The following is a 13,121-nucleotide window of genomic DNA, read 5'->3' as shown; positions in this document are numbered from 1 at the left end:
CACATTCGTGAAAAGGAAACGGGATTGTAGTTACGACATAAGGAACATATCCGATATCATCTGTATAACGGATATTCCTTAACGGTCAACCAACTCGTGATGGCGTCCGTAAAATTTCCGAAGTGATGATTTCAGCTTCACCATTAGGTTTAGAGTGAAAAGGTCACACTTTGGAAGCTGAAATCATCTCTATTGTCATAAGGTTTTGTTTTCAACCGACCCGCATAGTCAATTTTTGATATAAGTCCTAATCAAATGGCTAAATCAAAAGCTCAAACACATGAAACGAATGGATAACAACTGTCATATTTCTGACTTGGTACAGAAAAGCGTAACATTGTACAGTATCAAAATACTATTTATTTTACACGGATCGTATCTTTTAATATAATATACATGCATTATGTACGAAACTACTCTAGAATTATAATTTGATATCCTTTTTTGTAATAATATTCCTAAAGTACTGTCAAATTTCAGGACCAAGTTTTTGTAAATACGAAATAAAATTAGAAAAGGTTTTGAATAATATTTGGTATCGAAATCCTGACTTTTAACTTCCTAACTGATTATGATTTATTGGTTATTCATAGATTACGTTCATTGAAATCCAAGACGTCACTATGCTTCTTTGTTAAATATTTGTTTGTTTTTGTTCTGATTGAGATTGTGACACCGTGATGACTGCTGTAATCCTATTTTGACAATTTTACCTAGTATGCCTGTTTTGTTCACGCATCGTTGTAAATATAATGTAATGCGACTGTCATAAAAGTGAGAGGTTTAGCGCTATAAAACCGGTTTCAATCCACCATTTTCAACCTGTACCAAGTCAGGAATATGACAGATGTTGTCCATTCGTTTGATGTGTTTTATCATTTGATTTTTCCATTTGATTAAGGACTTTCTGTTTTGAATTTACCTCGTCGTTTATTATTTTCGTGATTTTACTTTTTATTGACAGCGGTATAAGCGAACGAATGGAGAAATAAACACACAATAAGATAGAGAAAAAAAAAGGGGAAAAAACATCACCATAAAAAGAGAAAATGAACAAAAAATAGTTTCCTGTGTTGTTTATTTCAGTAAAGAGTTACCTTTATGAAACAAATATAAAAAACAGCAATTATTTCTGTTCAAATCATCTTTAGTTAATGTCATTTCCCGATGGTAATTTTTGCAGTATATTAAAAAGTTTTTGATTGTTTAAAACAAAACTATTTTTATGGTAGCGGTAAATTAGTGGTTTTCTTTCTCTCTATTAGAAGAAATTTATTCAATTATTAAGATTAGTTGTTGGATACTTGCAGGAGGTTGATTTGAAAGACTCTATATCTTATTTGACCCTCTGTGTATGCCATAGTATAGTTGTCATGCTTTCGTTAAATATACAGTATAAACTGTTTTTGGCATGTGAGCGTCGGATCTGATCTCTTACGACATCACAAGGCCAGTACGGTACGGTACTATGCGATTACCAAGTATGATACGGAGGTTCTTTTCCCAAACAATGATACGACTAAAATTGATCATAGATTAATTATTCCTAAATGTTCATGATTTGCGATTTTATTCTCGTCAGATTTTATTTAAGAGACACCGGATTTGTCTAGGCTGTGCAGACATGTTAGAGGTTTTCCTTTTGTGAATCATCTTGCAATTCTAATTCCGTTAGTTACATGTTGATTATTTAAGAAATCTGCGAGTGTAATGTGAAAAGGACACTTTATAAATCAAACAAAATTGAAAGCTTATGAACAGATGTATGAGCTTCATATAGGCTTTTATCAATAAGGACTTAAAACAAAATCTAAACCAATACGCATAGGGTTGAGGCTGAACTTTTGACACCCTCTACTGTATTTTTCTCAGTTTAAATTGATACATTTGGGAAAACGAATTCAAGATTTTACGTTCAGCTGAGGAGAAACTGTTGCATCTTCCATAGCCATTACAATTTTTTGGGGAAAAAGAAGTTATGTTGACTGGATCTTGAATATGGAACAGCTTATCAAATAAGATAAAATGAATCAGCCTCGGTGAACCAAAATTGAACCGAGTACCCAAATTGAATCCATTTTGAAAAAAAATGCAGAGGAATTTAATGGGTTTTCATAGAGACTAAACGTTTTTTTTATATAATTTTCAATTATGCACGTCTTTCAACATAGTTTAACTCATGTCACGTTATTAGAATGAAATTCTAAACAGTGTGGCTGTGGCCATTGATTGACACATTAAATTCATCCATTGACTGGGACAATTTAGGTGAACGTTTGTATGTAACGACCACTGCTCACTATGTACTTTTTAAAGACACTTAAACTATGGGGTCACCAAAGGTTCTCAACACCTTAATAAAGTAATTCGAAAAAAATAATCAGAAACCTTTGGTGACCCCACAGTTTAAATGTCTATCGTAGACTTGTACGTCGTGAACAGTGGTCGTTACAGACAAACGTTCACGTAAATTGTCCCAGTCAATGGATGAATTTAATGTGTCAATCAATGGCCACAGCCACACTGTTTTGAATTTCATTCTAATCATACCAACCAATTAAGTGTGTGTTAAAACAACTAGTGAAATTACAGAAACGTTACAAAAAGTCTACAAAATGTGAAGAAATAAAACAAAACATCAACATTTCGATTTTTATTGATGTGATGTTGAGCCTGGATGCAATATAATTTCTCCTCTCATCGGAATCTTGAATCTGGGTCAGTTTAATATAAAAAAAAAAAAAAGAAGATCACGGTGGTATGATTGCCAATGAGACAACTGTCCACAAGAGAACAAAATGACACAGACATTAAACCCATTTTTATATGATTCAGTGTGAATTTTAAAATTAAATATAGTAGATAATTATACATCTACAAAATTATCACGGGATGGATAATTTTGCCCGTTTCTCAAATATAAACGAAGGTTAAAAAACTGTCAAAATAAAAATAAATGACAGTTTTTGTGCATTCGTTTGATGTGTTTTATCATTTGATTTTGCCATTTTATTAAGAACTTTCCGTTTTGAATTTTCCTTGGAGTTCAGTATTTTTGTGATTTTACTTCTTTTCTTTTTTTTGGAGGGAGGGTGGGGGGTGGTAATACTATTGCACAATTAAAAAAAAATGTGTATGTGTTCATGTAGATATAAAGTAGAACAAAGATGAGATTAACATTTTTATATAAAGATTTGCTTTCTTATTTATCTATGCTAATATCCAAGTAGATGTTTAATTTGATTTCTTACTGAACTGCGAAACATATTTAATACGATTTGTCATATTTTCCCACCGTTAATCATTCGAATACTATATGTTCTAATCAGAACTTCTGGTTCTATCCAAATCTTGGAGAAAAAAAAAATCATAAACGGTCACCTTGTTCAAGGACGTATGTTAGTTATACGTCCTTGCCTTGTTGTATACATAAACTAAAATAATTTGTTTGACAACTTTTTAAACTTCATTTTCATGCTTGAACTATATATTTAACAAGCATTAAAATCTGTGACCTTCTTTAAAATTAGTCTATGTGCAAACAAAAGGCTTGAAGAAAAGAAATGGAATACACATTTAAATACTAAAGCGAAACCTTCAAATCCATTTAATAATTTTAATCGCTCGTCACTTAACGGCAAAAAATCAAAACATTATTTTATAACCGAAAGCTTAATCCATGGTCTTAGTTTTTCTCTGACGTTTTCATCTATTTGGAGAAAGTTCTTAGTTACCAGAAGGTGAGTGGATGTTTTTACTATTTTGTTTTATTTCATGTGTATACAGTGGTATAAAATAATATGAAATCTTAATATTATTACCAAATATCAGAATAACAACATAATCTTTTTTCAAATATATTCCAATCTTATACACGTATATAGTTAAATGGATATAATGAAAGTACCATTGGCGATGGATTGAAGTCATCAAGAACTGATTGTGTTTGAAAAAATCAAATCAATTCCAGTACAAGGGAATACCACGGAGTACATGGTTAATACTGTTTATATAGGACGCAGAAAGCAAATGCACTCAATGTAGATTAAACTACGTGAAACGTTATAATATATGATCCCTTCTTCTATTTCACAAGTCGATCTATCTTGAAAACACATCTTCTGGCATTAGCGGCTTATAGGCTGTCAGCTCAGCAAACTTGGTCGACAGTGATAAACGTCCGAAATGTTGGACTGCCATTGAAAACAAAGTGTACATTTCAATTGGTTGACATACATGTATTATTGCCCTTGATTTCCTTCTAGAACTGAAGAGTGAATAAGCAGCCTATTAGTCTGTTTAGAATTTTTTACAGAGACCAGGTTTGATTTTGTTCTTTCTAATTCGTTATTGGGAAATATAAATAATATTGATAATCTAGCGTTGATACCCTAACTTTTATGTTTTCAATATTCATTTTTATTAATTTTGTTCCCGACGTAACTGATTTTAATCCATTTCACGTTAAATCACTGAGAAACAGACCCCAAAAAACATTATTAACGAGGAGTGTACTTTTATTTTCGCCCATGGTATATGTCTTGTATCTATGATGAGTTTATTTACAACCACTGGGTTGGTGCCACTACTGGTGGAGATATCCTCTCAAAGGTTATCACATGCCCAGTAGTTAGCACTTCCGACATAGATTATCATTGATATGGTCATAATTACAAATTCACTGTTAACAAAACTTTTATTTTTTCGAAATACTAAGGATTTAGATTTTCAGTTTGAAGTCGTCAATGCTCTTCAACATCGTACCTTATTTGGACTTTAAACTTGTTCGATTCGATCCTCATGCCCTGATTGTCCTTTGTAGACGAAAGGCGCGTTCAAATGGTAAATCCTGGTATCCCTATGATGAGTTTTCTTACGACCACTGGATCAACGATACTGCATGTGGAAATTTTCTACCCGAGAATATAACCATATCAGAAGTCAACACATCTGTGTTGACATGAATTACAATTGATCATAAATTAACTGTTTACAAACTATATGATTATTTCGAAATACTCAGGACTTTCTACCCAAGGAAAAGACTACCTCAGCTGTATTTGGAAAAAGCATTCAGAATTAGGGGTCCTCAATGTTCTTCAACTTTGTTCTTTATTAGGCCTTTTAAACTTATTTGATTCGATCCTCACTGAATAATCTTTTAGAGACGAGACGCACATCTGGCGTATAACATTTTATTCTGGTGTCTATAGTGAGTTTATTAAAAACCACTAGTTCATGCGATGCAACTGCTAGTGGTGGTTCCCTTGCCGAGAATATCACCATCACAGTAATCAGCGATCCCGTGTTATGAATAATAATAATTGATATGGTCAACTGTTATAACAAGACTTGATTTTTGTAAATACCACGGATGATCTACCTCAAAAATATACTACCATATCTGTTTTTGTCAATAGCTTTCGGAATTTTGGGTCCCAACTGTTTTTTTTAACTTCGTACCGCTTAACAGTCATTCCCAAAAAATGGGTACAATTACAAAATTTCAGTGTCGCCGGCAAATAACCACAAAATGCAAGCTTAACATATGTTACAGATAATCTTTTTCGTGTTCTAAGTGATTAATATGTATACTAAAATAAAATTATATTCTTTTGTGATGTATATCGTAAATATATTTGTGTGATTTTCTATTCAATATACGGAAATCACACGAATTCCGAATGTCGCCAAGAAAAACTCCAAATATCGGTGTGAATTAAAATACTTTATTTAATCTAAATCATGATTATATTTGCTTTTTTATTTGACACTATAAATTGATTTTTATCCACAAAAATATTTTAGAATCAAAAGTTATAATATACACTTTGATTTACCCATTAAACCAATGTCGCCGATAAACGTATAACCTACCGTAACGTATCTTTAGGTACAGTCAAAACATATTTATATGATTGGAAATCATGCCCAAAGTGACTTTAAACAAAGTTGATACATCAAATTTTAAAATCTTGCCTGTAACTTTTATTGCAATGAAACGAAAAATTAAAAAAAATCTTCTCTTTCTCTTTTTTTCGATTGTCGCATATAAGAATCCAACCTACGTAACGCGTATTTTGGAACGCACTAACCAAGAACAAATCAAAATGATGATTATTTCATTGAAAGCACCCATAAAGCTTCTCAATAATCAGTTTTGAGAAAGCAACTCAACAATATTGTTACATATTTCCATGTATAATGTAAATAAAACTAACCTCCGTTTAAATAACCTCCGTGACGCAGTTATTTATAGTTAAGTTGTCAGACTTTTTTATCAGTATCAGCGGCTGCCGACACTGCCGAAAGTCATTTTTGTAGCAGACATCATTTATTATAAAGGAAACAGACAAACAAAATACAGATTTTGAGAAAAAAAATGTTGTTTTGAGAAAGGTATGTTAACTTGTTTTTTCCCTATTATGTGAGCAACATTATAACGTTTAATTAACGTTATATCAGCCATTTTCTTAGATTTGAAATAGTCTACAACACAACTTGTGTAATTACGACGACAATCATAACTTTAACAGCGGTTTATGGCAAACATTTTCAAGATTATTTAGGACTCATCAATGTAACGGAGGTTATGCAAATAAAAAAAATCTAAAGATGCATGTAAACACGATCATACCAATTGAAATTCTTGTACATTGTTATAGATACCAAATCAGTTCATCAATTATCACTAATAAAAATCAAAAGGTGGTGTCAATCATAGACGACATCATTGATTTACGTTACGGAGGATAGAAATTTAAGGAAAAAAAGTTTTTTTTTTTCTCTAACAGGACTTTACTCTTTTTAGATAACGATTTACTAAGAAAAATGTTTAATTCTGTTGTCTTGTTTGTCATTTAATTCCAATATTTACATTCATTTATATGTTTGCTGTTGGTAAGAACTGGAATTGTCCGTTATGGAGGTTTTAAATGTCGTTACGGAGGATAGAAATTTTCGAAATGAAACTATTTTGACTCCAAAACTTCATAGTTGAGTATAATACATACATTATGGTGTGAAGGAAGATGACATTATCTGTATAGAGCTAATAAAATTAAGTTGAACAGTATTCGGTTTAGGTAAAACATATTTTTGAGTGAAAGTTCATGAATCGTTACGGAGATTTTGACAAGAACAAGTCCATTTGACTAAAAGAAACATATAACTTGATAGAAAACAGTTTTTTAGTTTGTAATGTCAATAAATTGTTTAGAAAAGCTAGCATTAAAGAGTTAAGTGTTACTATGTATCAGCATTCAGATACTGGTTTGATATCAACCTCCGTAACAAAGATGGGGGTGTGGACTAATACAAGCATAAAAAATACATACAAGTGATTCAAAACATAAATAATAGGGTTTTTCCTGGAAAGCTGTATTATGAAACTAAAATATTATACAGCATAACATTTCATTAGTTTAAATTTATTACTAAATAAGTTGTGAAAACTACTTATTTGAATTATTTTTTAAACACTATATTAATTCAGACCTTAAAATTGGTATTTGCTTTCAATATATACAGAATAATACGTATAAATCAGTTTGCTATGGTGGTAAATGTAATCCATTTTACATGAGCCTGGATTTAAATCTTGTGTTTTTCTCTAATGCAATTTTTAAGATGACTTTATACAATACTAACCTCCGATACGTTCATACTTACCTTGTCTTACAAAAAATGCTAAAACTAGAAAACAACTAAAATGGTGTAAGTAAAAATTTAAAAAATGACAGACTAGATATAGACACAGAAGAAAACAATACTCTCTCTCTGGTCAGTTGAAATTTATTTTTTAACAGTGTCTACATTCGAATTGTACCTATTTTTTGGGAATGACTGTTAAGTGGCCTTTTAAACTTTTTTTGGTTCGAGCAACACTGATGATTCGAGTCTTTTGTAGACGAAACGCGTTTCTGGCGAACACTCTTTGAATCCTGGTATCTATGATTAGTTTATTTAGCAATGAACAAGTCATAAAAAAATCAATGGGGACTTATATTGAATGACAAATACTACTCCCAGTGACAAACTGAGTCATTAAATATTTAAAATTTGAACAACCTCGCAAGACTATTGTTTCTTGAACTATTATACTGTTTATAAACAGGTGTTATATAAGATGTTAGTTCGTTGACGTAATATTTCGATTTTCTTCTGTTTAATGAACTGTAAATTTTTAAATTGAATTTAAGATCAGTAAAATATATATATGAAACGCCTTCGTGGGTATTGAGATCACAATCTATGTAATAAATTATACTCTTTTGAATGATTTAACATTATCCAACATTTAAATTGAATTTTACCCTAACCAGATTGCGTTGTATATTCATTTTCTTTTTAGTGAATCCTGAACTTTCTTATTGTATTATTTCAACTAACCAAATTCACCTTGTAGAACGCCACATACGGGGTATCGGCTATGTTTGACACGGGGTGGCAATTTCGAAACGAAGAAAAAACTATCAAAGTAAGGTAAAGTATCAAAATTTCTTTTTTTTAGAATTCAAAGTACCTTATAATGTATTGCACGGAAGAAACTAAAACATAATCTATTTCCTGCAAGCAACTTTCTAAGCAGTCGTTTTGAGTGCTCTGTTTTCTCAAACACATCTCCCTAGTTTTCCGTGTTGCAGATTTTGAGGCTTCATATGCAAATTTCTGGAGAAAAAACTACTTTAGACGACTTCCCCCGTATCATTCATATAGAATTGAATTTCTATTTTGAAATTAAACTAAATACCAGCTTCTTACTTAAAATTAATTGATTTTAATTCTATTTTTTCATCAAAATATAAAGTGTCGCTCGGGGAGTCAGATTTTGCGTCTCAAGGGGTAGAGGCTTATGATAAAAAAGGAAAAGATTTGCATATAAATCTGTTTTTATCTGATACTTTTTAATTAAAAGACATCTACTATATCATGATAACACATTACAAACCAAAGGTACTTCATTTTGCCTGTTTTTTAGTCTTATAATACATCTGCTTTTTGTTTCATAAAAAGTAAAAAATGACTCAAAATATTTTGTTTCAAAGCGAAAATTTCTTTTCCTTTTCAGTTACTAGTTATTATCATGGTCAGAAAAGTCATGACTGTGGCTCAATGCACGAAACATGGAGGAAAATCACAGAGCAGACCTCAATATAAGATTTCCTTGAAGCCACCAACAGTCAAACTCCATCAAAGTTAATCACCATGTTCCTCTCAATAGCACTCGTATACGCCGCAAAAAACACTCACTCAAAAATGATTTCGATTTCTCTCTCCAATGAAACACTTACCGGCATCTTTATCATCAAATGACAATACAGCTTCAAAGATACCTGAAGACGATGACACTTCTATTCTTAGTGATTTCGAAACAGCGATACAAAATCTTGAACAACTTAATCTGGCAGCTGATTTTTTTTTATCTTTTATCCAATTGCCAAAAGAAAATAAATTTCCTTAAGACAATATGTTTCTTCTTCCTTTCCTGGAGACGGTCAGATTTATGTCAAAAAGAATAACATCGGAAATGTGATATCGTGGAAATAACAAAGAGGTTTTGGAAAACTGGCTACAAACTTTTTCACGGTATTTTTTTTTATAGTTTGTGGGTGGACCAAAACGTTTTGGACACATAACAAAAATTTTCGTGCGAGCAGAATGGCCGATATCCAATACTCAGGAATTGATTTGCAGTTTGAAGCCAAAAGATATTATTATATACCATTTGGAAAAAAGTTAGAAAATCAGCATCCAGAATTAATTTTTTTAAGATTTTGAATCGCTGTTTTGAAATCGTTAAGAATAGTGGTGTCAGGTATCTTTGAAGCTGTATCATTTGATGATAAAGATTCCGGTGAGTGTGTCATTGGATAGAGAAATCGAATTCATTTGGGAGTGAGTGTTTTATGCGGTGTGTACGAGTGCTATTGAGAGGAACCTGGTGATGAACTTTGATGGAGTTTGATGTTGGTGGCTTCAAGAAACTTTTATATAGAGGTTTGCTCTGTGATTTTCCTCCATGTTACGTGCATTCAGCAACAGCCATGACCTTTTCTGATAATGGTTATAACTAGTAACTGAAAAGGAAAAAAAAACAGCTTTAAAAAAAAATATTTTGAGTCATTGTTTACTTTTTATGAAATCAAAAGCACATGTTTTATAAGACTAAAAAACAGGCAAAATGAAGTACCTTTGGTTTGTAATGTGTTATCATGATATAGTAGATGTCTTTTAATTAAAAAGTATTAGATAAAGACCGATTTAGATGTAAATCTTTTCTTTTTTTATCATTAGCCTCTACCCCTTGAGACGCAAAATCTTACACCCCGAGCGACACTTTATATTTTGATGAAAAACTAGTATTAAAACCAACTTATTTTAAGCAAGAAGCTGGCATATAGTTAAATTCCAAGATATGAATTCAATTATATATAAATGATACGGGGAAGTCGTCTAAAGTAGTTTTTTATCCAGAAATTTGCATATGAAGCTTCAAAATCTGCAACACGGAAAACTAGTGAGAGATGTTTGAGAAAACAAAGCACTCAAAACGACTGCTTAGAAAGTTGCTTGCAGGAAATAGATTAGGTTTCAGTTTCTTCCGTGCAATACAATTTATGGTACTAAGAATTCTAAAAAAAAAAAGAAATTTTGATACTTGAACTTACTTTGATAGTTTTTTTTCGCTTCGAAATTGCCACCCGTGTCAAACATAGCCTACACCCTGCATGTGGCGTTCTACACGGTGATATTGGACTTCGTGCTTGACTAATGTATATTTAGAAAAAAAATCCTATTGGCGAGCTAAAGTCAGATGATCATAAGGAAAAGTGTATGATCAGCAAAGTTTTTTCCCTGTTAATTATTCTTTGAATTGATTTCTGGAAAATTATTTGTATTGTTCACAATGCTAATACCACGATTTGTTAATATTAATTTATGGAAAGGTCAATATGTACAATAAAAAAAAAATAATACACTGTTAAACCTAACGAAAACTAGCTCAAAGTATTAAACCTACTGATATCAAATCCTACTATCCTTTACTCTAATATTGGTCTGTAATTGAAAGAAGATTTCATTCAATCACATCATAAATAGCACAGATAGACACAATCTTGTGCAATGTCCAGACAAATCTTGGTGTATTGGCTCAGACTGGTAATAAGTAAACGGATGTTTACCATAAAACTATTACCAGACGAAGTAATAATCAACAATAATATGCTTAAACTAGTTACAGTACATCGAATGATAATTGGAAAATAATGTATATTTAAGATTAGAAGTTAGCTTATGATTTAAAATCGTCCAAATTTAACCCATTTAAATTGTAAAGTAGTTAACGAGGAAATCTAATTTAATACCTTCATCGATTTTAACCTTAAACAAATACCATGACTTCACTATTCAAAGGAACCGATTTAAATACTTATACACTAAATCAAAAAGCGTAAAATCTAGTATATTTTACATGTTTTTTTTATGTAACAATGTCCTTGTAAGTATCGTGGAAAGAGGATTACTAATTTAAAGTTGAGTTAGAAAAAGATTGTTCATCCGGACGGTATCACATATTTCTTAGTATGTATCCTGAACAGTAATGAAGTTGCTTTACAGAATATGAAATGAAGAGATGTGGAATGAATGGCATTGCGAAAACTATATATATCAGAGTTAAAATGAACTTTATATAGTGTACATTCGTCTATAAAAGCCCCCCGACTTGAAAAATCAAAAGTCAAACGAGAAAACCCGCGGTCTATGTTATAACAAACCCATTTACAAAAAGAATTACACCACGATTCACATCTCATAAACTCAAAATCTTGGTCATAAACATATAATTTTATTAATATAATCCTATATTGCAGAAATAAATTTAAAAAATAAAGGAGGTTTACAGTACCACACAATATGCTGAGATATGTTTACAAATAGTTTGCCAACACTGACAGATTAAATCAGTTTAAAGTTATAATCACCAAATATTAGTATAGGTGTCAAATAGAAATTTGAAATGATAAGGGTAATAATATTATTATTGACTTTTAATAATTCAACGATCAGAGTGAAGTTTATTACACCCAATACACATTTAATCTATCTGTAACGTTCAATATGTAGTCAAAACACTAAAATTGATTTTGCATGAGTTTTAATAGAGTGTCTTGCATACTGGATACCACCTCGATACAGTCAGGCTCCAATGGTTTTGAAACTGAATTTGTGTATTGAAATGTGTTTATAAATGCCTATAATGAACTGAATGTGAATTTAATGCACAATAGTGTTATTGATTGTAATTAACGTAGCTTAGGTGATCATTGTTTAATTATTCTGTATTGGAAATTTATGATTTGCACCGAAAATGGGGAAAACAAAAAGTACAAAATATTACAGGTAATACATACTATATTTACGTTTTCTATAATTTTTATATTTGATAACAAAATCTTTTTTTTTAACAAAACGTTTTCTTAAACTTTAAACTTTTTCAAAATTAGAAGCAAGTGCAAGAATAAGTCTTAAAATTATCTTTTTTAAATAAAAGTACCGACATAAAAGGACTGGCATTTACTGAAAGATAATTCACTGCCATACATGCCATAACTAATACATAAATCATGTTCTCATAGACCGTTAACTATCAGATTTTAAAAAAAAAAAAAGTAAGAAGATGTGGTATGATTTGAATACTAGTATGCAAACTATCCACCGAACATATTTGGTGGGAGACAGGTTACTCAGTATCGCACATATTGCTAGTGTTACACCAATGTTACCATTTTTATCCTTAAAGATATGAAATCAGCCATATGTGTTGATCCACGTGTGTATGGTTTTATACTTTATCACCACTATCAACTAGAAATCTATTTATATCAACATAATGCCACAGTATTTAACAGGTACCCAAGGGTTGACGGGTTATAAAAAAAATGATATAACCCTGGTCTACCCAAGTCATACAATAACACATATTGAGGGCGTCTGATTTACTTTTCGGATTGTATGAATACGTAATCACGTATGTCCGTTCCACTGTGTTCGCTGGTAGCAACACTCTTTGCATTTCAAAGAATCATTGCCAAAAATCTCTAAGAGTACGAAGTTGC

At 31.3% G+C, this 13,121-nt stretch overlaps 1 protein-coding gene across 3 annotated transcripts in view; it reads left to right on the top strand.

The window, feature by feature from the left end:
• The first annotated feature begins 3,546 nt into the window (after window positions 1–3,546).
• LOC143065148 (uncharacterized) overlaps window positions 3,547–13,121 on the top strand; it is a 31,661-nt gene continuing 22,086 nt past the window's right edge. Inside the window, exon 1 of one of the 3 annotated variants that reach the window (XM_076238526.1) lies at window positions 3,547–3,740. Coding sequence is in view for 1 of the 3 variants with exons in the window: in XM_076238525.1 (XP_076094640.1) it covers window positions 12,374–12,405 (32 nt within the window). In the remaining 2 variants the exon portion in view is untranslated. Of the gene's footprint in view, window positions 3,741–4,129; window positions 4,323–12,200; window positions 12,406–13,121 lie in introns of those variants that run through there. The other 2 variants (XM_076238527.1, XM_076238525.1) reach the window with 2 other exon arrangements.

This window comes from Mytilus galloprovincialis, chromosome 2 (genome assembly GCF_965363235.1).
Source record: "Mytilus galloprovincialis chromosome 2, xbMytGall1.hap1.1, whole genome shotgun sequence".
Taxonomy (NCBI): domain Eukaryota; kingdom Metazoa; phylum Mollusca; class Bivalvia; order Mytilida; family Mytilidae; genus Mytilus; species Mytilus galloprovincialis.
Note: the sequence above shows the minus strand (reverse complement) of the source record. Positions and strands in the feature narration are given on the sequence as shown.